This window comes from Cydia fagiglandana, chromosome 3 (assembly GCF_963556715.1).
Source record: "Cydia fagiglandana chromosome 3, ilCydFagi1.1, whole genome shotgun sequence".
NCBI classification, from domain to species: domain Eukaryota; kingdom Metazoa; phylum Arthropoda; class Insecta; order Lepidoptera; family Tortricidae; genus Cydia; species Cydia fagiglandana.
Window position 1 is genome coordinate 12,947,861 of NC_085934.1, and position 24,213 is coordinate 12,972,073.

General features: G+C 35.7%; 4 protein-coding genes across 4 annotated transcripts; 3 read left to right on the forward strand and 1 right to left on the reverse strand.

The window, feature by feature from the left end:
* Positions 1 to 463: 463 nt before the first annotated feature.
* Positions 464 to 14,706, forward strand: LOC134680122 (GPI ethanolamine phosphate transferase 1). The gene is made up of 14 exons (XM_063539174.1): positions 464 to 801; positions 888 to 1,107; positions 3,401 to 3,516; positions 3,676 to 4,131; positions 4,241 to 4,371; positions 4,592 to 4,791; positions 5,103 to 5,592; positions 6,018 to 6,193; positions 10,728 to 10,915; positions 11,557 to 11,783; positions 12,240 to 12,433; positions 12,889 to 13,002; positions 13,525 to 13,716; positions 14,461 to 14,706. Exons 1-14 carry the CDS (start codon positions 479 to 481, stop codon positions 14,704 to 14,706), a joined length of 3,273 nt encoding a protein of 1,090 aa, XP_063395244.1. The 5' UTR covers positions 464 to 478.
* Positions 14,707 to 14,720: 14 nt separating this feature from the next.
* Positions 14,721 to 16,615, reverse strand: LOC134680100 (CD2 antigen cytoplasmic tail-binding protein 2 homolog). The gene is made up of 3 exons (XM_063539145.1): positions 16,327 to 16,615; positions 15,492 to 15,804; positions 14,721 to 15,253 (listed from the first exon to the last, which is right to left on the reverse strand). The coding sequence occupies exons 1-3, from the start codon at positions 16,522 to 16,524 to the stop codon at positions 14,748 to 14,750; spliced, it is 1,017 nt and encodes a 338-aa protein (XP_063395215.1). The 5' UTR covers positions 16,525 to 16,615; the 3' UTR covers positions 14,721 to 14,747.
* A 636-nt stretch (positions 16,616 to 17,251) lies between these two features.
* On the forward strand, positions 17,252 to 18,750 carry LOC134680537 (UPF0585 protein CG18661). The gene is made up of 2 exons (XM_063539655.1): positions 17,252 to 17,538; positions 17,826 to 18,750. Exons 1-2 carry the CDS (start codon positions 17,405 to 17,407, stop codon positions 18,460 to 18,462), a joined length of 771 nt encoding a protein of 256 aa, XP_063395725.1. The 5' UTR covers positions 17,252 to 17,404; the 3' UTR covers positions 18,463 to 18,750.
* Positions 18,751 to 21,164: 2,414 nt separating this feature from the next.
* LOC134680130 (uncharacterized) lies at positions 21,165 to 22,970 on the forward strand. The gene is made up of 2 exons (XM_063539179.1): positions 21,165 to 21,649; positions 21,909 to 22,970. Exons 1-2 carry the CDS (start codon positions 21,341 to 21,343, stop codon positions 22,779 to 22,781), a joined length of 1,182 nt encoding a protein of 393 aa, XP_063395249.1. The 5' UTR covers positions 21,165 to 21,340; the 3' UTR covers positions 22,782 to 22,970.
* Positions 22,971 to 24,213: the final 1,243 nt, after the last annotated feature.

The following is a 24,213-nucleotide window of genomic DNA, read 5'->3' on the forward strand; positions in this document are numbered from 1 at the left end:
ATGAAATTTGCGTCAATCTCCAATTTAATCACCAATTTTAGATTTATGGTGATATTAAAGCCCTCTAAATTAAAAAAATGCCCCAGAACGAAAATACTGGTGCGGCGGTTGAATTCGGCGAGCCAAATTGGCGTTTGCATCCGCACGGTCTAATTCGATCGGACAATTCAATCAGATTGGTGAAAAATTGAATCTGGACACGCCTTTAAGCTTAGTACTCAAAGTTCTGCATATTTCTGCAAGACAGAGTGGCAGAATCAAAATACGACAATATATGCGATTACCGATTACCGATACCGATGCCGTTTGTAAAGGCCATAATCAGCCAGCCAAAAGTCAAAACGTAATAGTCATAGTTTCCGATGTTTATTTGAAATAGTTTATTTCAAAAGCTTATTTGTCAATTATATATACCGAGTACTAATCGCTTTGCATCCTAGAATTTGATTTGCAATCTATAATTTGTTTACATTGCAAAATGGATGAAGAAGTTGAAGAAGGCACATACTACAAGGACGGAGGGAAGCATGCACCGGAGCCTATATTTCTTTGTAAATGTTTATTAAGTGGTGACACCATCCCGCCAGTAATACCTCCTCGTAAACTAAGAATTCTTAATGCAGTCAATGACACAGAAAATTATTTACGGGACCGGCGTATCCCAGAATTGATGCGTTTTCTACTTACTAAAGTACTATCCGATGGCTCTAACGATCCTACATCTTACCTCAAGGAATTGTTAGATCACTGCATGCTATTTCGTGCAGGACACGGGACAGCCCCAGTTTTATATGAAGACAAGTAAGAGCACTGTCTTTAAACGTATTTAAAGGTAAATCTTAAAAATATCTTTCTCTCAGTTTCTTATACCTCGAATACGGTTTCAGGCATTTGGAAGCGGTGATTAAAAGTTTTGATCCAGGGCGCCGCGGGTGGTTAAGCTCAGGACAAGTTCGACGTCTTTATGCGACTCTGGGATTAACTCTAGATGAATATTGTCATGAAAAAATCTCAACTGCTATTATTTTTAAAGATATCAAAAGAACTCAAGAATCAGAACTGTTGTGCTTGCTTTCGGCAGGAATTCCAGTGGAAGAATCGTATAGTGTATCTGATACTACCGATTCGAAAAAAGTAAACGTTATTAAACCACCTCCAAAAATGTAATTCACGATTAGATCTTTGTTTTTATTGCAGTTCTGTATTTCCTTATGTTCTTATTTAATTGAGTGGCCAGTGGTGTAGCTGAATTTTTGCTGTTGATGTGATGTAATGCTTAAATAAATAAATAGGGTTTATCCCGGCATCAAACAAACTTCCGAATACATTACTGAATCGAGCAACTCGCCTTATATGGTGGCGTCACGAGTGTAGAAATAGAAATGCAACAGAAATATTCGGAAGCGTGCATTTTCATTTTGTGGATTACAAGCAAAAACCTATCTTGTACCATCCATCACCCACACTGTTAACTGTCCATTGGTGGACCTTATGTCTTTTGTAATAAGGTCCACTTACAGACACATAAAAGTGTTGTAGACATCTTTACGAAAGGAACAGTAGACAATCATATATTTGTCCATAGGTTTGATCCTTATGATATCACATAATGTGTGATTCTATTCATGAACTCATGATCGTCATGATTAGAATCAAAGAAAATAATACTCACTAGTAGAAGAAGAACCACAAGAAGAACCAATTAGAATAGTCTAGATCCTTATCACTTATTATACGATTCGACGAAGAGATGGAGGCGTGAAGAGTCTACGGGACATCATCTCGGTGTTCAAGGGGACCGATTCATCAAACATGCCCTCTTTCGTGGCGAAGGACCTACATCGGCTACCTGTCGTCTCGTTGGACCATGTTGACGTTTCCAGGCTGCTAAAGGATATCATTTTCCTGAAGGACAGTCTGGCTGAAATGCAGGCTAGTTGGAGGTATCGAATAATACCATCAGTGAACTACGTTCTGAATTAGCGTTAGTAGGTAGTGCCAGTTCGAGTGTAGGTCAGATAACTCTAGCATAGCCGTGTGTCACGTTGCGCGGAATGCGTCCATCGGCGGTTTCGAGTCCGCGAATTTGGATGCGTCGGCGATTGCTGAGCAGGCGACCGCTGACCCGCGCCCCGCCGCCCGCCCGTCTACGTCACCGGAGACGCGCACGTCATGCGAGAGTACGTTGACCCCACAACGTTCCTACGCTGCCACTGCCGCTAAGCCGCCTGCTGTGTCCAAGTCTAAGCAGCGGCCGAAAAAAGGGGTGCAGAGCCTTCGTGAACCTGTTCACAAGGATCGGTCACAGCTGACTCTAAAAGAGTCGGGATGCGACAGAGATGACTTCAAAAAGGTGGAGAGGAGAAAGAAGTCAGTTCGTCCGAATCAGGGCGGTACCGCACCGACTGGACCCAACCATTTGCTGCGTCCTGCAACACCGACGACGCTGCTGTATGTGTCCCGATTACACTACGTTACGAAGGTCGAGGAGATCGTGAAGTATGTACGAGCCAAGTCCGGATTCATCCTGTGGCCCATTTTATAAAGCTACAAGTTACAATTTACAAGCGGAAGTCTCTTTCTAACCCTATGTTTTAGAACGAGACTTCCGCTTGTAAATTGTAACTTGTAGCTTTATAAAATAGGCCACTGAGGGTCGTGAAGTTGGAATCTCGACACAGTGTGAATTTTAATTATTTTGTGCTGTGCGTTCCGACTGAACATCTAGTGACCTTCACCGAGGAGGAGTTTTGGCCGAAGGGTGTCAAGTTCCGGCGGTTCCGCGGCCGACTCCCTGACACTGCGGGGTTGCGAACTGCATCGCAGCCATAATTGTGTTTTTAGTTTTAAGATATATTTTGTAATAATATGTAAGTATGCTAGTTTTAAGGTATTTATCTATGGGCCAATAGTTGCCTGAAAATAAATGTTTTCATTCATTCATTCATTATACACGGACAAGAGGTTAGAACGGCAAGACATTCCGTACATGTATCACCTGCCTAAATTTATTAGAAGTAGAATTATTATTTGAAGTATCCGAACAGATTTGTCAATAGTGTCAAAATGACAGCGATAATAAAATTGTAGGATTTGTAGGCGACACTGGCGGAATCATCAAGCCCTGATGGAGCCATAATACACAAAAATTGATTGATTGGATTTGTAGGACTGTCGAAGATTAATTTTAAGTATTTAGCCGGATAGTAATACTGAAATGCTTTAATATTAAAGATTGATTAAGGAGTATTACCCTAAGCTAATTTGTAAAAGATATTATCATTATCACGACAATGTTACTCATATTTTCATAGTAAATATGTTTCTATTAGGTTTTTTCATACATGTTGTGTTTTTGTTTTCAATATTTGATATTTATTTTAAATCTCCTATTGTAAAGAATGTGGCCTCTTATCAGCCACATCATGAGTCAGTGGCAGACCGCCTCGTGCTCTTCATGGTCGACGGCTTGAGAGCAGAGTCGTTTGTTAACTATACTACCATGCCATATTTGAGGTAAGTTATTTTGGTGTTTGTTTAAGAATGTTGCATTTAAAATTTAAGGCAAATACTTACTTAATCTCACTGGAGGTTTTTTCCTCTTCTCTTTTCCTTTTATGGCAGGAATTCTGGTCTCAGCATTTGAATATTTAAAATAGATAATAAAAATTCCAGATCAATTGCTAATAGCTATGGCAGATGGGGCATATCCAGCACTCAAGTCCCCACGGAGTCCCGGCCTGGCCATGTAGCAGTCATTGCAGGCTTCTATGAAGACCCTTCTGCTATAATGAAGGGATGGAAAGAAAATCCTGTTGATTTTGATTCAGTGTTCAACCAAACTGCATATACCTGGTGTTGGGGCACTTATGATATTGTAGACATCTTTACGAAAGGAACAGTAGACAATCATATATTTGTCCATAAGTTTGATCCTTATGATAACACATTTAGCACTGATAAAAATACAACACTTCTAGATTCCTGGGTATTTGAAAATGTCAGAAATTTCTTCTACAAAGCAATGAGTGATGATGCAGTGCAAGAAAAGATGAGGAGTAAAAAAATAATCTACTTTTTGCATTTACTTGGGACAGATACATCTGGACATACACATAAACCTAAAACACAGTAAGTAAAAAAATAACTATTGTGACAATTATTTTCATATTTCTTTACGTCACAGCAGACTTGAGTCCTTGAATGTTATAAATATCTTTTTTTAAATTTATCTTTCCAGGAACTTTTTAACAACTGTGAGACATGTAGACCAGGGTATTAAGGATGTGGAAAAAATTGTCAGAGACTTTTACAATGATGATGGGAAAACTACATTCCTAATGACATCTGATCATGGCATGACAGATTGGGGTATGACTATTTTCAATATTTATTAGATACAGGATTTGTTTATTAACTGTTTTTATTTGTTTGAATAACTCTTGTTATTGGTCATAAAATATAATGAAGGTAAGTACTATTCAATACCAAAATTAACAAAATATCCTTACATTTACTTTTTACTTAGCATTACACCATGTTCAATTAATTCATAATAAATGAAGCTGACAGTGTTTTTATTTTTTTTAAGGGTCTCATGGCTCGGGTGATGATCATGAAACACAAACTCCATTTGTGATGTGGGGCGCTGGAGTGCAACAAGCTAAAGAGGGACCTGAGGACCCTTACACAAAGGGCATGTCATTCAATCATAGGTTTGACATAAAACAGGCAGACTTGACACCGCTCATGTCTACAATACTCTCAATACCTGTGCCAGTCAATTCTATTGTAAGTTGATGCATATCATATGTCAGGGATGATATTTGTCAATCAAAAGTTAAAACTTTTGATTGACACATTTCGTGTTGCTGGATTATTAAATTTTTTTATGATGTAGGTATATCATCTCCCCTTTTTCCTGATGCAAATTCAACCTTCTTTTGCTCTTCTTCTCGTCACCAACACTGCCGCACGCATTTGAATTACAATTTACAAAACTGTTTGAAGCACCACTTTGCGAGTTTTTATTGCGGTCGTGCGCCGTAGTGGGGTGCCGGCTCAACTGTGCTTTATTTACAGTACAATGCTTGTGGTTTCAGGGCAAATTGCCAGTGGATTTGCTAAACATTACACTACCAAACAGAGCTAAAGCTGTCTACAGTCACAGCAGACAGTTAGCTTCCCAGTATAACAGGAAGAAGCTAGAAGTGGAAACAAACGCCATATCATTGCTTTACAAACCATTTGAGCCATTTAGCACTAAGAAATATGAAGAAATTATAGAATTTACTGAGAAACTAATATTGAGTGAAGAATACGAGGAGCTTATACGTTTTAGTGAAGAAATTACAGAATTGAGCCTTGCAGGACTGACAAATTACCAGAACTATTATCAACGCCCATTGTTAATACTAGTCACCATGTCATTTATAGGCTGGATTTTGTATTTGCTTAAAGTATTATTAGAGCAAAAAGTTGATTCTCAAGTGGAGCCTGTTAATTTAAAGAGATTTAGTATTTTGGGCTCGCATTTATTTTCAAATATGGTATTTTTACTACTGTGTTTTTTATCCTTTTATATTGTATTTGGTGAGTGTCCTACCTACTTACTTATTTTTTAAATTAAAAATTATTATTGACTAAGGATCCACCTATCCAATTTATTTGTCCAATGTGTATTGCGTCTCATATTTTGCTTTAATGATAGAGTGAGTCATTGGACAAAGAAATTGGACAGGTTGAATACCACCCTAAGGGCGACTTGCACCATTCACTAACCCGGGGTTTACCGGTTAAACCTCTGCGTTGCCATGGTTACATGGTACAATACGACACTAGGTTAACGATTTAACCGGTTAACCCCGGGTTAGTGGGGTGGTGCAAGTGCTAAGAGAAACTGTGACCGCCATTGCGAATCAAGTAGCTAGTTGCATTGCAGCTGACTGCAAATTATGGTCACTTTTTTTAAAAGTATATCTGACTGACACTTTAAATATCCTATTTCATATTTTCAGCACAAAAATTACCAATTCAGTATTACATTCACTTTTCAATGCCTATTTTCTTATGGTGGAACGCCATACCGTCACGGGATGTGTGGTCTAAAGCAAATCGATTATTCAGAAGAAGCAAAAAAATGAATGGAGTATGGATCAAAGTGTTATGCTACGGCTTAGGCTCAATGGCAATGGTAAGAAAATGTACTTTTATCTGTTTATTGAATTGACTAATACCTTTTTAATTAACTTCCAACGATGAAGTTAATAGGGTGTCCTATGGTAGATATAGACCGGGAGATAGTGACACATTTTACTGGGTCATTTGTACCAGTATGGCGGTTCGTCAGGGGTCTAAGTACGTAATGAACGAAATAAAAATGATGGTCATAGCGCTGGTACCGGCGGCCCAATCGCGTGGTCGTTAGTCGAACGTGTCGGATAAAATACGAGTGTCGAACGATTTGTTCCACAAAAATCCTCTTATTTTACGATAGTCCATAAAAAAAAAGTAGACGGTAGCGTAATGCCATACTTCTCCGGTGTGACTTACAGCCAGTGTTGGCCGAACGTTAATGCAATTGACCATTAAAAATTAACCATTGAAAAGGTTAATTGCCATTAGCCATTAACCATTGAAGGAAAATTAATTATTAATTGCATTGAACATCAATTTGCATTAATGTTAATTTATTACGAACCACTAACGATTAAAAAGAATTAATGGTTATTGCTTTACAAACCATTAAAAACTAAAACAATTTTTAATGAAAATTAAACATGTGATTGATAATTAACAATTAACAAGAATAAATATCGTAAATTTATAAAGACGTCCAAGGGATCAAAGGTCTAGTGCAGCGGTCGGCAACCTGCGGCCCGCGGGCCGCATGCGGCTCGTGAACCTATCACTTGCGGCCCGAGTGCCGCCTTGGCTATTTTGTATGTAATAGTGACAAACGACAATGTCTCATAAAGTCATAATAGTACAGTCATTATATCCAAAAAACCGACCCTACCCGTGAATAATTAGTTCTTGGATTTTTTTTTCGTAGGTGCCTCGGGGGTGTCACTGGGAGTGTAAATTCAAAAAGTAGGCTTAATCAGGCTCCTGCGTATATTAAAAAAAATTTTTTTTCCAAAAAAAACGGTTTTTCTTCAATAACTCGGCCATTTTTGATTTTACAGTAAAACCGTAAGGACAAAAACTGTAGGAAATTTGATTCTCTACAAGTTAGTCTAGTCATTATATCCAAAAAACCGACGCTTCCCATGAATAATCAGTTCTTGGATTTTTTTTTCGTACGTCCCTCGGGGGAATCACTGGGAGTGTAAATTCAAAAAGTAGACTGAATCAGGGTCCTGTGTATATTCGAAAAACGGTTTTTCTTGAATAACTCGGTCATTTTTGATTTTACAGTAAAACCGTGAGGACAAAAATTGTTCAGAATTTGATTCTCTACAACTTTGTTTCCCTTCATTTATGCCGTAAAGCGTGGAACATAGGAGATAATGATAATATTTTGAATTTGTCGCGTTTTTCAGGTTTAATTTCTAAAATATCGATTTTGGGGGAAAGAAGGTGGGAACCAAAATTGTTCAGAATTTGATCCTCTACAAGTTTAGTCCTCTTCATTTATGGCGTAAAAGTTGAAAATAAACGAGATGTTGAAAATATTTTGAATTTGTCGCTTTTTTCAAATTTTATTTCCAAACTATCGATCCTAGAAGAAAAATTGTGAGGACCAAACTTGTAGAGAATCAAATTTTCTAAAATTTTTTTCTCACGGTTTTACTGTAAAATCAAAAATGACCGAGTTATTCAAGAAAAACCGTTTTTGGAATATACACAGGACCCTGATTCAGTCTACTTTTTGAATTTACACTCCCAGTGATTCCCCCGAGGGACGTACAAAAAAAATCCAGGAACTGATTATTAACGGGAAGGGTTGGTTTTTTGGATATAATGACTGGACTAACTTGTAGAGAATCAAATTTTCTACAATTTTTGTCCTTACGGTTTTACTGTAAAATCAAAAATGGCCGAGTTATTGAAGAAAAACCATTTTTTTGGAAAAAAAAACCATTTTTTGAATATACGCAGGAGCCTGATTAAGCCTACTTTTTGAATTTACACTCCCAGTGACTCCCCCGAGGGACCTACGAAAAAAAAATCCAAGAACTAATTATTCACGGGTCAAAATCTATAATGACTGTACAATATTAACAAAGTACGGCCCGCGTCACCATTTATTTTATTTATTTTATTTATTTTATTTATTTTATTTATTTTATTTATTTTATTTATTTTATTTATTTTATTTATTTTATTTATTTTATTTATTTTATTTATTTTATTTATTTTATTTATTTTATTTATTTTATTTATTTTATTTATTTTATTTATTTTATTTATTTTATTTATTTTATTTATTTTATTTATTTTATTTATTTTATTTATTTTATTTATTTTATTTATTTTATTTATTTTATTTATTTTATTTATTTTATTTATTTTATTTATTTTATTTATTTTATTTATTTTATTTATTTTATTTATTTTATTTATTTTATTTATTTTATTTATTTTATTTATTTTATTTATTTTATTTATTTTATTTATTTTATTTATTTTATTTATTTTATTTATTTTATTTATTTTATTTATTTTATTTATTTTATTTATTTTATTTATTTTATTTATTTTATTTATTTTATTTATTTTATTTATTTTATTTATTTTATTTATTTTATTTATTTTATTTATTTTATTTATTTTATTTATTTTATTTATTTTATTTATTTTATTTATTTTATTTATTTTATTTATTTTATTTATTTTATTTATTTTATTTATTTTATTTATTTTATTTATTTTATTTATTTTATTTATTTTATTTATTTTATTTATTTTATTTATTTTATTTATTTTATTTATTTTATTTATTTTATTTATTTTATTTATTTTATTTATTTTATTTATTTTATTTATTTTATTTATTTTATTTATATTATTTTATGAGCACCCATTATAACTAACAATAATGGGTGTATTCCCATTTGTCCCCACGGGGAACATATAGGAAATATAAAATACTAAATTCCATTTGTCCCCGTTTCCCATTTGTCTCCAACTCACATATGACAGGGACAAATAAAAATACACCAATAATGAGTGTATTCCCATTTAATCGTTTCAAGCAAAATTAACATTAATTATTAGTTTATGAAAAAAATATTTAATTCCATTAAACGTTAATGCAATTGAGAGTAATTCTAATTAATTTTTTGAAACTTTAATGCCATTAAATAGGCAATTAGATTGACAATCGATGTAATTAAACGTCTCAAGATTCAATTCTAACTAACTTTAATTAAATTGATGCGTAATGCAATTGATTAATTGCGGAATTAATGGTTAATGCAATTGATTAATTGTTAATTAGAATTAACCATTACGGCCAACACTGCTGAGAGGCGAACACATTAATTAAAAATAAACAATTCAATCTTTGTGCCAAGCTAATTTTTGCACAGGTGATCATCGTCGAGCAGCCATTCATGGACATCACCATGCCATACTTTTCGGATGGTTCCAAATGGCCGCCATACCGCCGCAAAGGAGTTAATTTTTTTTTTATTGCTAAACGATTTGTACCATCTTGTAATTTTTTTTCAAGACTTTCTGTGTGATCATAAATGGAAATCTCATAATGCCATACCTGTAGGAGGTGGCAAATGTGTACAATATTTTTTTTTTATTTCAAGTATGGTGTCCCTTTTTCCCCCTATTAGAAGTATGGCAAATACAATAATGGTCACATTGCATCATATAATTTCCAAAAATCCAAATGCCATACTGGTACAAATCGTCAAAAAATTGTTTTTTAGTTTAAGTCTTGGCTTAAGTCTCACAGTCGTCCGCCCCGTAGTTATAATCTGAAATATTTTTTTTTAGGTATAATTGTATCCAAACAAACAGAATATGATGATGCCATGCTGTAAAAAATTATTTTACGTATACATAGTCGTATCTTTGAAACGTGTCGATTAAATAAGTTTTTCAAGTATGGCAGCACTTTTTCCCCCTACTATAAGTATGGCAATTATAATAACGGTCACATTTTATCAAATACTTTCCAAAAATTTAAATGCAATAGTGGTACAAATCGTTTAGCAAAAAAAAAAAATTAACTCCCTATGGCGGCCATTTGGAACCGTCCGAAGAGTATGGCATGGTGATGTCCATGAATGGCTGCTCGACGATGATCACCTGTGCAAAAATTAGCTTGGCACAAATGGTTGAATTGTTTTTTTTAAATTAATGTGTTCGCCTCAGTATGGCGGGCTGTAAGTCACACCGGAGAAGTATGGCATTACGCTACCGCCTACTTCTTTTTTATGGACTATCGGAAAATACGAGGATTTTTGTGGAACAAATCGTTCGACACTCGTAATTTATCCGACACGTTCGACTAACGCCCACGCGATTGGGCCGCCGGTACCAGCGCTATGACCATCATTTTTCTTTCCTTCATTACGTGCTTAGACCCCTGACGAACCGCCATACTGGTACAAATGACCCAGTAAAATGTGTCACTATCTCCCGGTCTAATAGTTTTTAGCCCTTATATTCAATGAATTGCAGCATTGATAATGGGGCTTAGTTATCAATAATATTAGATTGTATCAAAAGTTAAATATTCAACAGAATTTTTTGTTTTTTAGGGTTTGTCATTCACCTATCGATGGATGTTGAGTATCCCACTCATTGGCATGGGCTTGTGGCCATTTTTCTCATCCATACGAAACTGCTTGACTACACCGATTCTCATAATGTGGCCAGCCAGCTGTGCTATGCTTAGTTTCTTTTCATTTGTACCTGTAGTTGGGAAAGATGTACTCATAGAATTAGTGTGAGTAAAATGAATTCTGGAGAATTAAAAATGAGAGCCCACTGCGGCGCATAACGACGCATTATTTAATTTCCTCGGGCCCGCTCACTTATTCGTGCCTGCATACTGCGCTGAGGGTTTTCGTTTTTAATTTTTTTTTGTATCTTTTACCTAATATTATAACACAGCTTTACGTTCCTGGGGGCCTAGCCAAGATAACAATTGTTGATAGAAAACGCCGATCGAAGCTTAAATAATGTATGGAAATAGTCACGTGACTTCTCGTAGCATCGCATCCCGATACATCATTTCTTTTCCTCTGTCGTTTGTCGCTCTATGATTGTCATCTTGGTAAAGTCCCCAGCTATCTATTGCTTTATTTATTATACAAAATTAACACCAGGATCGGATTTAGAAATTTTTCTCACGTTATGTTCTATCAGTCGTCTCTCGAGTGACGTCATGGATCTTTAACATACATTATTTACATACTGAATTCCGAATACAATACCTACTTCATATATCGGGTAAATCTGAAAATCACTTTTTAATCCAATCAAATTAGACTCCATTTTTGGAATTACCCTACGAATCCTACAATTTTAAGTATTCGGATTTACCCGAATATACACTACCTATTCATATTTTTTGGGTATTTTCAGTATCGTCGCTGGATTGCTGTGGCTTGTCGTAATGACTATTTACATTCTGAGAGTCTTACTACCTCTTTACAACAGACGTGAAGAGAATCGGACTGAAGTAGTGTTGGCTGTGATACAAATAGCATTACTGATTTTCTCGTTACATAACATATATGTACAGTCGAGGAGATTTGACCAGGGCACGCCGGTGTCGTACTTTTATCAAGTAATGTCGTGGGTGACTGCAGGTAATTTATTATATCTGAACTCGACTCTATTTTCAAGGTGTTACAGTGCATGTTCGGATGTTGTTGAGCATCCTTTATAGTAAAGATATTATTGGTGGTGACTGTGTGCTTATTATTTATTAGTATCTATTAATAAGTATGGTCTTGGTCGAGATCATTTCCGTCACACAAGACGAGACCATTGAAATGTAGGTTCAAACAGCAACACTTCTAACTCTGTACATCGGTGGACCTTATTACAAAAGGCATAAGGTCCATCGATGTACAATTAACAGTGTGTACGTATTAGTAATATTTAATAACTCGATGGACAAGACGCAACAATTTAAAACTTACTTAGGCGCTGATTTTTTTACCTTAGTTTTCGGGGCGCCGTCGACTCAGGGAACTTAACAATGATTGTCACAGACTAAGTAAAAAAAAAGTAGTGCATAAGACTTATTTCTTTTCTTGCAGTTGTTTCACTTGCGCTTCCGATGGCCAGTTCCAAGAGATTAGTATGCCGCCTAATGACTATAAACACATCGATACTTATATTTTATCTTCTGCTTTCCGTGGCACACGAAGGGCTGTTTCTAGTCACGTTAAATTTCAATGTCATGTGTTGGGTTTTGATTGAATTCAGACTTCTTCACCTTGGACGCGTCAGGGTAAGAAAAAAAGACAAGGGGGTAAGAAAGGAGGACAGCTTAAAAGTCGACGGGCAAAAAGTTAATACGGTGACTGTAATACAATGGATTATGTGTGATTTTCGGAATTACCCTGGATGCCGAAGTATTCGGAATTATCCGAATACACCTTATTACTCTTACTAGTTTTTGGTCGCCGACTTCGGCCGCGTAGTTAAATTGTCCTCTTCTCCTCCCCTCTCCCAGTATGCCACTCTCTTCTTATAGTTCCGTACTATTTTTATTAATGATTAAAACTGTTTAAACATAGGTATCTAGAATTCTAGACCATTAAATTGGTAGCCTTTAAGGTCAGCTATCCTGAGCCTTCGTTTGATCCATACCGACATCTGTAGGTAAAATGTAGCTTACCTATAAACTGTCATTACAACTGTTTATATTTATATAAAAAAAATATTGAATATGTTTTATTACAGATAATTGACTGCACATTTGACAAATCATCTATTGAAGAAGACAAAACGAAACGAAGTCTCACATCTATTGAAAGAAGTATAAGTAGTGATGATTTCAGAAGGGCGTTCTTTTTCGTATCCTTTATAAAAAAAATAAAAAAAAAATAGATATACATATATAGATGGTCAAGCAAATCTTGTCAGTAGAAAAAGGCGCGAAATTCAAATTTTCTATGAGACGATATCCCTTCGCGCCTACATTTTTCAAATTTGCCGCCTTTTTCTACTGACAAGATCTGCTTGACCATCTATATTACATATATCACACTTGACAACACGACAGACAGAGGATCGATATTCTCCTTTGACCGCCAAAGACGTCAATTGACGCGCGCGGCTACAGCTCAATATCAACCTTCGTGCTTTGCTACAAGGTTCACAATGACGCGCCGCGCACGATAGGCGTGGTGTTCAAAGGGTCAAGGTTCATAGAGGGGCAATTAGACGAACGAATGAAGAGGTTTGTGTTGGGCTCAGACTCAGAGTCCTATGGACATCCTCCTGGTAAGAGGACTTTATCCAGCAATCGTTAGGCCAATATGTATGATATGATGAATTTTGTCCTCCTATTTTTCATTTCCTTAACAGTATTTACAGCTAGCTTATGTAATTTTAGCATTTTTCGGAACCGGAAATATAGCGTCACTCAACTCATTCGAAGTTCGATGGGTTACATGTTTCATAACGTCCTTCCAGCCATTTATAATTACTGGATTGATTCTACTGAAGACGTTGACGCCTTTCTTGAGTGTTGCGTGCTGTTTTAGAGGCGTACAGTATTTGACAGAGGTATGTATGGAAATGAATGTTAGCCTTCTTTGGGATAGTTTTATTTTTAATAGGTACTCTTTTTAAGTTCTTATGAAGCGTGCGTAAACTATATGGGGCAGCACAGGGCCCTGATGGCGCGTGCTGTGAATGTCAAGTTAAATTTACTGTTTTAAGTCACAAGATGGCAGTCTTTCGAACATATTTTCTATGTCATCTGGATTACTTATACACAATAAGTATTTAGCAAAAATTTCAATTTTGGTACAAGCTTTTATCGCTGACTGTACTTTTCTTTCCATAGGCAACTAATGCTCATTGAGACAATTCTAAAAACCCCAAACACAATTAGGTTTCGTTGTTTTATCACATAGTTCCTATGGCCACCATATTGCATTGTCACCCGACTTACGTATGTAAGTATGCAAAATTTCAGCTCAATCGGAAACCGGGAAGTGGATCAAATTTTACTTGCAAGATTTGATTACAGACAGACAGACAGACAACGGTCAGGTGAAACTAAATAAAAGCTTGTAAAAACCATTCCGTGAATAGTCACTAGGTCTCTATAGAGAGATCCCCTTAATTTCAGGCCGTGTGGGATGTCCTTAAGAGAGCGTGCGTGAACAGTAGGGGCAACACCTGCTAATGGGCGTAGTGTCAATATTAAGTTTTAGTTTACGATTTAGGGTGGCTATAAGATGGCAAGTGTATAAATGTGTATTAGACTAAAGAAATTACTGTATGAAAACCTTTTCTTTCCAGGCACCAACGGGGTACTTACATATCATAGTACTCATATATTCAAACATAATGGGCATTCAGTTGCTGTACTATGTTAGAAACACTGGAAGTTGGTTGGAGATCGGCACTTCAATATCACAATTTGTTATAGTTCAAGTTATCACTTTATTTATAGTTTTAATTAATCAAATGGCCAAAGTCATGACTGATTTTAATGTCTTTAATGTTGTTAATAAGTTGTTTAAAAGTCGAAAAAAGTATGTTTAAAAGAATAATAAATCGTATTGTACTGTACTGATTTATTGACATCACAAGTACAATTCAAAATCCATTCTGTTTGAACTGTAGAATTGACTGTCTTCTCCATGCTTCCTCACCCACACACCAGTTTTGAAATATCCTTCTGACGCCCATTTCTGCATTTGCTCTGTGGAATGTGGTCCTGACAGCTCCGCATCATCGTCTTGTTTCCATTTGAACTCCCATTTCACTTCTTTGGGCGCGTCATCATCTTCCTCTGCATTTTCTGTTTTTTTATTCTCACTGCTACTCTCTTTATTTAGACTTTGCTGTTCTTTCTGATCAAAATCATCAGCATACATGTCTAAACCTGCATCATCCTTTTTACTCTCATTCTTGGATATAATGGCACTGATCTTCTCATAAGTTTCTTGATAAATGTCCATGTTGCCTGTTTTGGTAAGTATCTGATTGGCAAGCTCTGTGACTCTGGTGACAGTTTTGCTTCCCTCATCAACAATTCCTGCTTTCTTCCTTTTCCATCTTTCTGCACTTGACATTTTTGAACCAGCACCTAAAACAAAAAGTAAGTATGTAGATTATGCTAGCAATAAATATTATATATGAATTAACCTTTAGTGGTAAAATTAACTTTTAGGAAAACATTTGATGGATGAACAGTCATCTGAAAAGATTTAAAAGGACACCAAAATGAATACAATTACACTAATTAAGAGAATAGATAAGCACTATATGCCACAGGTCTCAACGAAAAGGCAAGCTAAATACATCTGGTGGTAAATTATGCTTACCCAGTCTTTGTAAAGCTTTTGCAATAGTCTCCCTTGGCTTCATATGTTCCAGTATTTCCTTATAATTATCATACAGGTCAAACTTTTCAGCCACCTCTTCATCTTCACTGCTAGACTCATCACCAAGACCCTTAGTTTCATCATCTTTGTGCACCTTGTATTTGTCCTCGGGCCTGCCTTTTACCTTCACCCAATCTATGTTGTCAAGCCAACCATCCCTGATTTCTTTATCTTTCTTCCAGTGATATTGGCCTTGGTTGTCAAAATGGCCTTCTTCCAGCTCCTCCTTCATGTTGAATGGTGTTATAGTGATCTGTAAATTATACAGTAATTATTGTAATTAACATATTGAGTGTCAGAGTATTAAGCATGCCAACTGCGGATGCATGTGCATCACATCTTCCTCGCGTTATCCCAATAGGGGCTCCCGCCTGAGGTCCGCTTGACAACTAATTCGTTTTGGCGAAAGCGACTGCCATCTGACCTTCCAACCCAGAGGCCAAAGGCCTTATCACGATTAGTCCAGTTTCTTCACAATGTATTCCTTCATTGAAAAGCAACTGGAAAATATCAAACGATATTTCGTACATACGTTTCGAAAAACTCATTGGTACAAGCTGGGGTTTGAACCTGCGATGTCCAGATTGAAAGTCGCACGCTCTTACGACTAGACCACCTATAAATCTTAGACCTTAAAATAAAATTCTTGTATATATATTTATTTATATATACTGCTCTAACGATTTCGATGAAATTTGCTATATGGGGGGTTTTCGGGTGCGAAAAATTGAATACCTACTTAATAAACAAAATATTGACATCAGTGCCCACTTACTTCACCTTCAATCGCTGCTACGCCTTCCTCCTCTCCTTCGATGTCATCAGCATTAAGAACATTGTTTCTCTCCTCTTCAGCACCGCTATCCTCCTCATCTGAATCCAATGAATGCTTCTTTCCTTCTTTCTTGGTTACACGTTTTTCGTCAGGTTCATCTTCTAAATCGAAGGCAGTAGACGCCGCTCTTTTTGCCATGTTTACAACGAATCTGGTTCTTGTTAAACTAAGGCAATGTTTTATTTTTCGTCTTCAGTTTCTAATTTGTTTCGTACTGTGAAGCTAGCTCGAAAAGTACTTGAGAAACTTCAGTTTGGCTTGGCATGACGCATGACGCATAGGTTGACGTTTAGAATGCGTTCGGAAATCGCAATAGAAACTGAGGGGCTACCGCGAAAACCGAAATTCGCAAATTGCGGGGATCTTTCTCTTTTATTCCTATGAAGGCGTAATAAGAGTGACAGAAAAAAATGCCCGCAATTTACGAACTCCGATTTTCGCGGCTACATACGTAACGATAAATCGTAGCGATTAAACTGTGCAGTCTGATTTGCGCAGTTTTATCTACCGTGTGTATGACAAATCGTTGTCGATTATCGTTAACGTGTGTAGCCGGGATAAGACCGCTACACTCACGTGCGCGAATCGCGGCGCGAGCACAAAAAATCGTAGTGCGCGCTTGGCCTTAAACGGACAAAAAAGAAACATTAAAATATGTATAATTCTAAATAATTTTATGAATATTGTCCTGTGTTGACTGAAGGATTAGGAAATTTAGTCGGTACAGGGTATTTGAATCAAGTTTCAGGGCTTGGGATGTCGCATGAGCATGATGAGCACATGAGTCAAGACTCAAGAGGTGATTCGATTCGATTGATGCGATTTTGAATAACATGACAACACCGAAGAATAATGTCAATCAATTTGTCAAAACCCCAGACTTGTTAAAACACCGGTGAAAAAAATAATTTATCAATTTCTCAATAAAATACCAAATAACATCACTGTTTGTCTCGTTATCAATGTTATTTGTTTTCAATTATTGAGTTGCTCGTATCAAACAGTATAAATTCAGTGTATGAATTTCTTTAAAATCATATTAACTTACACGAACCAAGTTAAACAGTGCAGCAAACTTCAATTATTAAAGAAAATAATGGGATCTGTTAAAAAGGGCCGAGAGTTTGCGAGCGAGTTCCACGGAAATGAAAAGTAAGTAATAAGCGAAAGCGCAACGAAGAAAATTATTTAAGTATATATGTGTGTATTTATGGTTGGTCAAACCAATTTGTTAGTTAGTAAGAACCAGGAAAACTATACTCATCCTTTTCTTTTGGGTGTTAGTACTAGTGTAAGACAAACATAGTATGATTCTCTCTATCTAGGATTGAAATGAGACAGTCCTTTGACAAACTAGAGATTATTTTTTTACTACATAGATATTGTTTGTGTTTTTTAAATCTTAATATTCGATTCTATATATTCTATTTTCTTTACAGTATAGATGGAGAAAAACTGATTTATCCAGCTGCTTCAAGAAATCAAGAACCCATTCTCCAAGTTTTGAAGAGGTTTGTCATATGTGATGTGGACAGCATTGAAGATGACAGCCCTTTATTCCTAGAGATTGCCTCGGGTTCTGGTCAGCATTTAGCACACTTTGCTCCAAATTTTCCTGGAGTCAAATTCCAACCTTCTGAGTATGACAAGAGTTTACTTGGAAGTATTTCATACTATGCAAATAATTGTCCAACTAAAAACATACTCCAGCCAATTCACATAAACATTTGTGACAGTTTAGCAAGCCATTTTGAGGCTAACAGCATTGACTATATATATTGTGCTAATATGATTCATATCAGCCCCTATGAATGTACTTTAGGATTATTTAAGAATGCTGGTTCTTTTTTAAAGTCAGATGCTCTAATGATAACTTATGGTCCTTACAGCAAGGATGGTGTAATAACACCAGAGAGTAACATCCAGTTTCATGCTGGGTTGAGGGCCAGAGATCCGTCTTGGGGACTCCGTGATATATCTGATCTGATTAAATTAGGTGAAGAAAACAATTTATCCCTTATAGATACAATAGAAATGCCAGCTAATAACAAAACTCTGATATGGAAGAAAAATTAACCACAATGTGTTGTCTCAAAATTTACCTATTACATTTCAGGGGAAAATTAATAACTGCTATGCTATAGTAATGCATTTATGATTAGATTTAAACTTATTTCTGACAACATAGTGTAGAGAAAATAAATGTACTAGCTATTAGGGAAATAATGCTATATTATTTCAAATATTAAAAGATTACTGCCAGTTTCAGTGGATTCCTGTCTTTTACACAATTGTTGCATTTACAATGTATTCTACAATATGATCATGTTACTTATCTGTTAATCAATAAAAAGTTGAGACTACTACAGTAGTACAGTTCTTTCCAGTTCCATTAACTTCCCTTTAATTTAAGGTTTATCAAATGCCATACAATATTGTGCTTCAAAATTGTTATTTATAGGATTCATGTTTTACATAAAGCCATTACAGACGGGCGTACCGGACCGCTACCTTGGCCCCTTGGTCCGATGAAAATATCTCTTGCTCGGTCTTACTCTCCGTAATAGGTCTACAGATTACCGCATCGGACGCGACATTGGTGCGGTGCAGCGCACGTTACGAAAGTAATTTCTAGTCAGTTTTTCGTCAATCTGATTAAATTGCTTGATCGAATCAGGACGTGCGGACGTAAACACCAATTTGGCTCGCCGAATTCAACCGCCGATAATGACCGATATCACCGATAAAATGAGGTGCGGACGCAAGAAAGAATACCAATTTGTGACGCTAGTATTTTCGTTCTGGGGCGTTTTTTCAATTTAGAGGGGTCTAATATCACCATAAATCTAAAATTGGAGATTAGTCCCGTCTCGATACCACTTTACTCATGTTGTGGAAATGAATTTCGGTTTCGGTTTATAGGAACTTAATTTTTTTGTCTAAGAAATTACAGAAATTTCACTTAGAAGGCTCAGAAAATAAGACTCAGACTATAAGAATTTCAGGGTAATATTCGAACGATTTTTATACATTTCTTTTTCTTGACAGATGCCTGACATTGACAGTAGACTGTCAGTGAGAGACTGGCTTGGCATGGGCTTTGCTGTGACCCTGACCACCCAATGTATAAATTTATAAGCTTGCGGGAGTGGTGGCAAGAAAAGAAATCATTAACGTACCCATCTATCCAGCTGTGTCGTACAATTGAGGAAGCGAAAAACTATTTTGAAAAAAATAGTCATTTATTATATGAAGAAAATGTCGGGCAAATGTTTTGCACACTCTTTGCGGCAAACATTAACATAACCTGGTGGACATGTAAGGAACATGAGGATTTCATGAAAAAACAATTATTTTGGCTTGTGACCAAAATCTTAATTAGAAGACAGTGCCAAATATTAAATTCGGATATTATTAAAACAGAAGAAATTTCTGCGAACGCTGCAAAGATAGCTCAACTAAGAAGCGCTGCAAAATAATATATGTAATAACGAGTATGCAATATCAATTCCACGCGGACGAAGTCGCGGGCAACACCGCGACTTCGTCCGCGTGGAATCTTATCTTCAACATTTTACATCTTTAGTACCTATAATTTTCATATCCAAGCAATGTTGACATTTTTTAGCAAGTTGTATGAAGTTTTAAGTCAAGTGGATTTTGATGTTGGTTGCTGAAATTACTTTTCTTGTATTCTCATAATAGGTACCTATACAAAGATTCAAGTTCCGCATTCCGCACTCACTAAATATCTGATCTCCATACAAACTTTCAACCCCTTTTTCACCACCTTAGGGGATGAATTTTCATAAATGCTGAAATGAGTTTTCTTGTATTTTAATTTAAAACGTTTTTACAAAGTTTCAAGTTCCTTGCTTAAAATAAAATTTGCACCCGCAGACAAACTTCCATCCCCTTTTTAACCTCCTTAGGGGTTGAAATTCCAAAAACGTTGCAATCACTTTTTTTTGCAATCGGCTATTATGCCTTTCTAAGAAGTTTCAAAACCATTTGTAATGGATTCAAACTTTCAACCCCTTTTTAACCCTGTTAGGGGATGAATTTTACAAAACGCTGAAATTACTTTTCCTGTCTTCTAATAATATCCCTAAATACAAAGATTCAAGTCCAACACTCGAAAAAATGTTTGATATCCATACAAACTTTCAACCCCTTTTTCATCACTTTAGAGGTTGAATTTTCAAAAACGCTGGAATTAGTTTTCTTGTATTTAAATAATATATCTTTTAACGAAGTTTCAAATTCGTAGCTCAAAAGAAAACTTTAACCCCATACAAATTTTACGTTCATAACATAAGCGTATTGTAATAATAAACTATCTGTATCATATCTTTAATATGTTAAATAAAATTATTTTTATATTTTGCTTTTATTTTATTAATCCTAGTGATACTCAAAATTTACTGTTACTATAGTACAGTACAGCAGCATGTACAGTCGCCATCAGATATATCGAAGCGGCCAAAGTGCTCACAAATATCTGAACACGCCTCTATTGTCATGGCGCTAGGTGCGTGTTCAGATATTTTTGAGCACCTCGGCCGCTCCGATATATCTGATGGCGACTGTATCGCACATTTATCGATATCGATAAAGAGTAGGTACGCCAGTAGTGGCAAGCCCTAGTGTTGTTTTTTTTTGTGTTGGCAATATTGACATGTATTTGGTGTGTTGGCACAATGTACGTTCATAATTCGGTTTAAGGCTTGTTCGAAAGTGCCGACTCTTAAAACGTAGTGATTATATGCTCAGTGACCCTGACCACCGACCGAAAACCGAAAGGCAAGGCAAGTAAACAGAAAAACATTGACAACAATAGTAATAAATATGCTTATAATAATTATGTATGTTGCGTAATTTATATGTTAATTTGATTCCCATCGAAATGTTCCAAAAATGTTTTAATTATATTGAGAAGTAAGCAGTAAGCACGATGGATTCAGTTAGCAAGAAGTTCATCACCGAAATGTTTTTGGACAGCGACAGTGTTATATCTATAAACAGGCTAGTGGTTGCGGTTGCGAAAGTAGTGAACGAAAACTGTGAAAACATTTCAACTATTAATGAAATTTTTCAAAAAGAATATGATCAAGGATTGCTTCCCAACGACACGAACCAGAAAAAGGCTCAATATGGTCTTCCGGTCTTACGCACATCGAAGAACTTTTATGAAGAAAGTGTTGTACATTTTACTAATGATGACTATGTGGAATTGTTCAAAATGAAAAAAAGCACAGTGGAGGTAAGATTCAAATGATGTTACTAGTGATCTAAAAGACTCGAGCCAAAAGCCTAAAAGCCTTTTTTATTTGATTTGTAAAATAGGCTTTTAGCCTTTTAGGCATCAAGAGATGAGGCGAGCTCTAAAAAAGAGCTAACAGGGCTCGAGTCTTTTGGTTCACTATTTGTTACTAAGCATATCATAACTATTTGCATTAATTATTTCTAACTAGAGTGGATTGTGATGCTATTATTAAACAAGTGTTTTTTTTAAATTTCAGGCTCTTATCAACTTTTTGAAAGACTTCATAAAGATAGGAAGCATTGTACCATTGGATAAAAAAGTTCATGTCTTTCTTTGGCTGTTGATCAACTCATCATCATGCAGTGAAGTTGGCCACCTGTTCAACCTTCATAAATCAACAGTGAATGTGATATTCCATGAAATTGCTACACTGTTAACTGAGCAAAGATATAATTTTATCAGCTGGCCATCAATAGAAGAGCAGCATCTCACAAGGGCGAAAGTTAATAATAGATTCAATTTTCCAAATTGTGTGGGTTTCATTGACGCTTGCAGATTAAAGGTATCGTCTATAAGAAATAAAAAATCGAAACCTGAAATAGTACTTCTTCAGGCAGTCTGTGATGAGTCACTCATGTTTATAGATATCCATGCGAGTGAAATTGGAAGAACAAGGAAAGGAAGAGTATTTAGAGAAAGTAAACTTTCTCAGGAGCTGAAGAATTTTATTGATTTTGAAAATCACATACTTGGTGACTCTCAGTATAAGTTGAGGAAAAATTTGATAACACCTTTTTCTAGTGAAGAATTACTAACCAGTGAAGAGATGAAGTTCAACGAAGTTCACTGGAAAGCTCGCTCATATATTGGTCATGCATTTGAGCTGCTCAAGGAGAGATTTAGAAAGTTAAATCACATTGACATCAACAAGCCTGAAACTGTTAAAACACTGATATATGCTTCATGTGTGCTTCATAACTTTATTTTACTCCATGAGGGGTGTCCGGATTTGAAAGAGGAAGCAATTGCTTGTAATGATGGTGTTGTTATTGATACAAATATTGTCACAAGTGCAGTCGAAAAGCGACAGTTTCTATGTAATTATATTAATTATTTGGAAAGTACTTAACCCTTTAATTAACACACTTATTGTGTGCGGCGCGTCATTGTAAACTTTGTCAGAATGCACTAGGGTTGATATTGGACTGTAGCTGCGCGCGTCAGTTGACGTGTTTGGCAATCAAATGGTTAAATCAGTGACAATGGTGTGGTATAACTATCTATGTAAATAGATACAAAATAAATGAATATTTCTGTAGTCACGTGTTTATGGCTTCCACAACAAGATATTCCATTTTAATAGAGAGGAAACATATTTTTCACCTCAGCAACTCGAGCAAGGGTACTTTGCTTCTTAAAAACAGTGAGCAAAATGCGATTTTGCTCACTGAGCCATTTTGTCTCACTCAACTGTGACAAAATGAGTGAGCAAAATCGCATTTTGCTCACTGAGTGAGACAAAATGTCATTCAAGTGACCTTTATAGTCTAATGTCATTTCAACATGCGGGGTCTAATACAAGTTCGATATACTTGGGTTCTATTATCTCTGTCCCTCTAGGTATGTTCTCACTGCTTAGGGTGAAAAATTTTGTGTACTACACGAGATCAAAGTTATTTACATCTCGTGCGCTTTTGAATCCCTTACTACGCTCAAGATTCTAAATTAGATTCACTCGCTACGCTCGTGAATCTATTATAGAATCTTTCGCTTGCACGGGACTCAAAATAAGCACTCGAAGAAATATCTAACTTTGATCTCTTGTTGTACAAATATCTATTTGTCATAGAAATAACTAAAATTAATATTTCCGAAAAATTTTGATAACATCATGACAATTTTTCCGAAATATTAAAAATCAAATCTTATCCTATTGATCGATGCAGATGCTGGGTTAAGTGGGTGGAATGCCATTTAAGTAATTTAGATTTTTTTAAGTAGGTATACTTTGTACCTCTGAACCAAGGCCTGTTCACTTCCTAAGAAAGTTATGTCCCCAAATAATTGCGCATGTGTGCGCCTGAAGCTTCTATGTGTGCGTTGGCCTCCGAGAAAAAGTTGCGAGTAATAAAAATAAAAACATTTTTGTACAGCAACATTGCTCCCAACTCTGATTTAAATTATCACGAATTTTATACATAATTAATCACAAAACGGGACTTAAAACGCTAAAAACTTAATTACACGCGATTAAGTTTTATAATGAATATTTGCTTCCAACTATCTTTATCAATGTTCATAAAATATATGGAGGGTAGGTACGTCTACCCACCATAATAAAAAAATATATTTGTCAATGACTCTGTCCAACTGCTGTGGTTAAAGTTCATAACGAAAATTTTATTTATTAAATCTTTAAATAATAAATACAACGTAGCGGTACAACCACTTAAGACTGTAAGTCTGTGCCTACATGGATTACAGCAATGCACACAGAAAATGTGCTAAATGCGGAGCAACGGCTGTTGAAGCAGCCAGAGTGAAATTTATACAGCTTTAGT

Bases quoted from the DNA above. Each gene is read 5' to 3' on its own strand.
- LOC134680122 (XM_063539174.1), top strand. From the start codon at position 479: ATGGATGAAGAAGTTGAAGAAGGCACATACTACAAGGACGGAGGGAAG. The intron at 802-887 runs GTAAGAGCACTG...ATACGGTTTCAG, and splicing joins CCAGTTTTATATGAAGACAA to GCATTTGGAAGCGGTGATTA. The intron at 4,792-5,102 runs GTAAGTTGATGC...TTGTGGTTTCAG, and splicing joins CTGTGCCAGTCAATTCTATT to GGCAAATTGCCAGTGGATTT.
- LOC134680100 (XM_063539145.1), bottom strand. From the start codon at position 16,524: ATGGCAAAAAGAGCGGCGTCTACTGCCTTCGATTTAGAAGATGAACCT. The intron at 15,805-16,326 runs GTAAGTGGGCAC...TATAATTTACAG, and splicing joins TAGCAGCGATTGAAGGTGAA to ATCACTATAACACCATTCAA. The intron at 15,254-15,491 runs GTAAGCATAATT...TTTTTGTTTTAG, and splicing joins AAAAGCTTTACAAAGACTGG to GTGCTGGTTCAAAAATGTCA.
- LOC134680537 (XM_063539655.1), top strand. From the start codon at position 17,405: ATGAATTTCTTTAAAATCATATTAACTTACACGAACCAAGTTAAACAG. The intron at 17,539-17,825 runs GTAAGTAATAAG...TTTTCTTTACAG, and splicing joins GAGTTCCACGGAAATGAAAA to TATAGATGGAGAAAAACTGA.
- LOC134680130 (XM_063539179.1), top strand. From the start codon at position 21,341: ATGGATTCAGTTAGCAAGAAGTTCATCACCGAAATGTTTTTGGACAGC. The intron at 21,650-21,908 runs GTAAGATTCAAA...TTTAAATTTCAG, and splicing joins TGAAAAAAAGCACAGTGGAG to GCTCTTATCAACTTTTTGAA.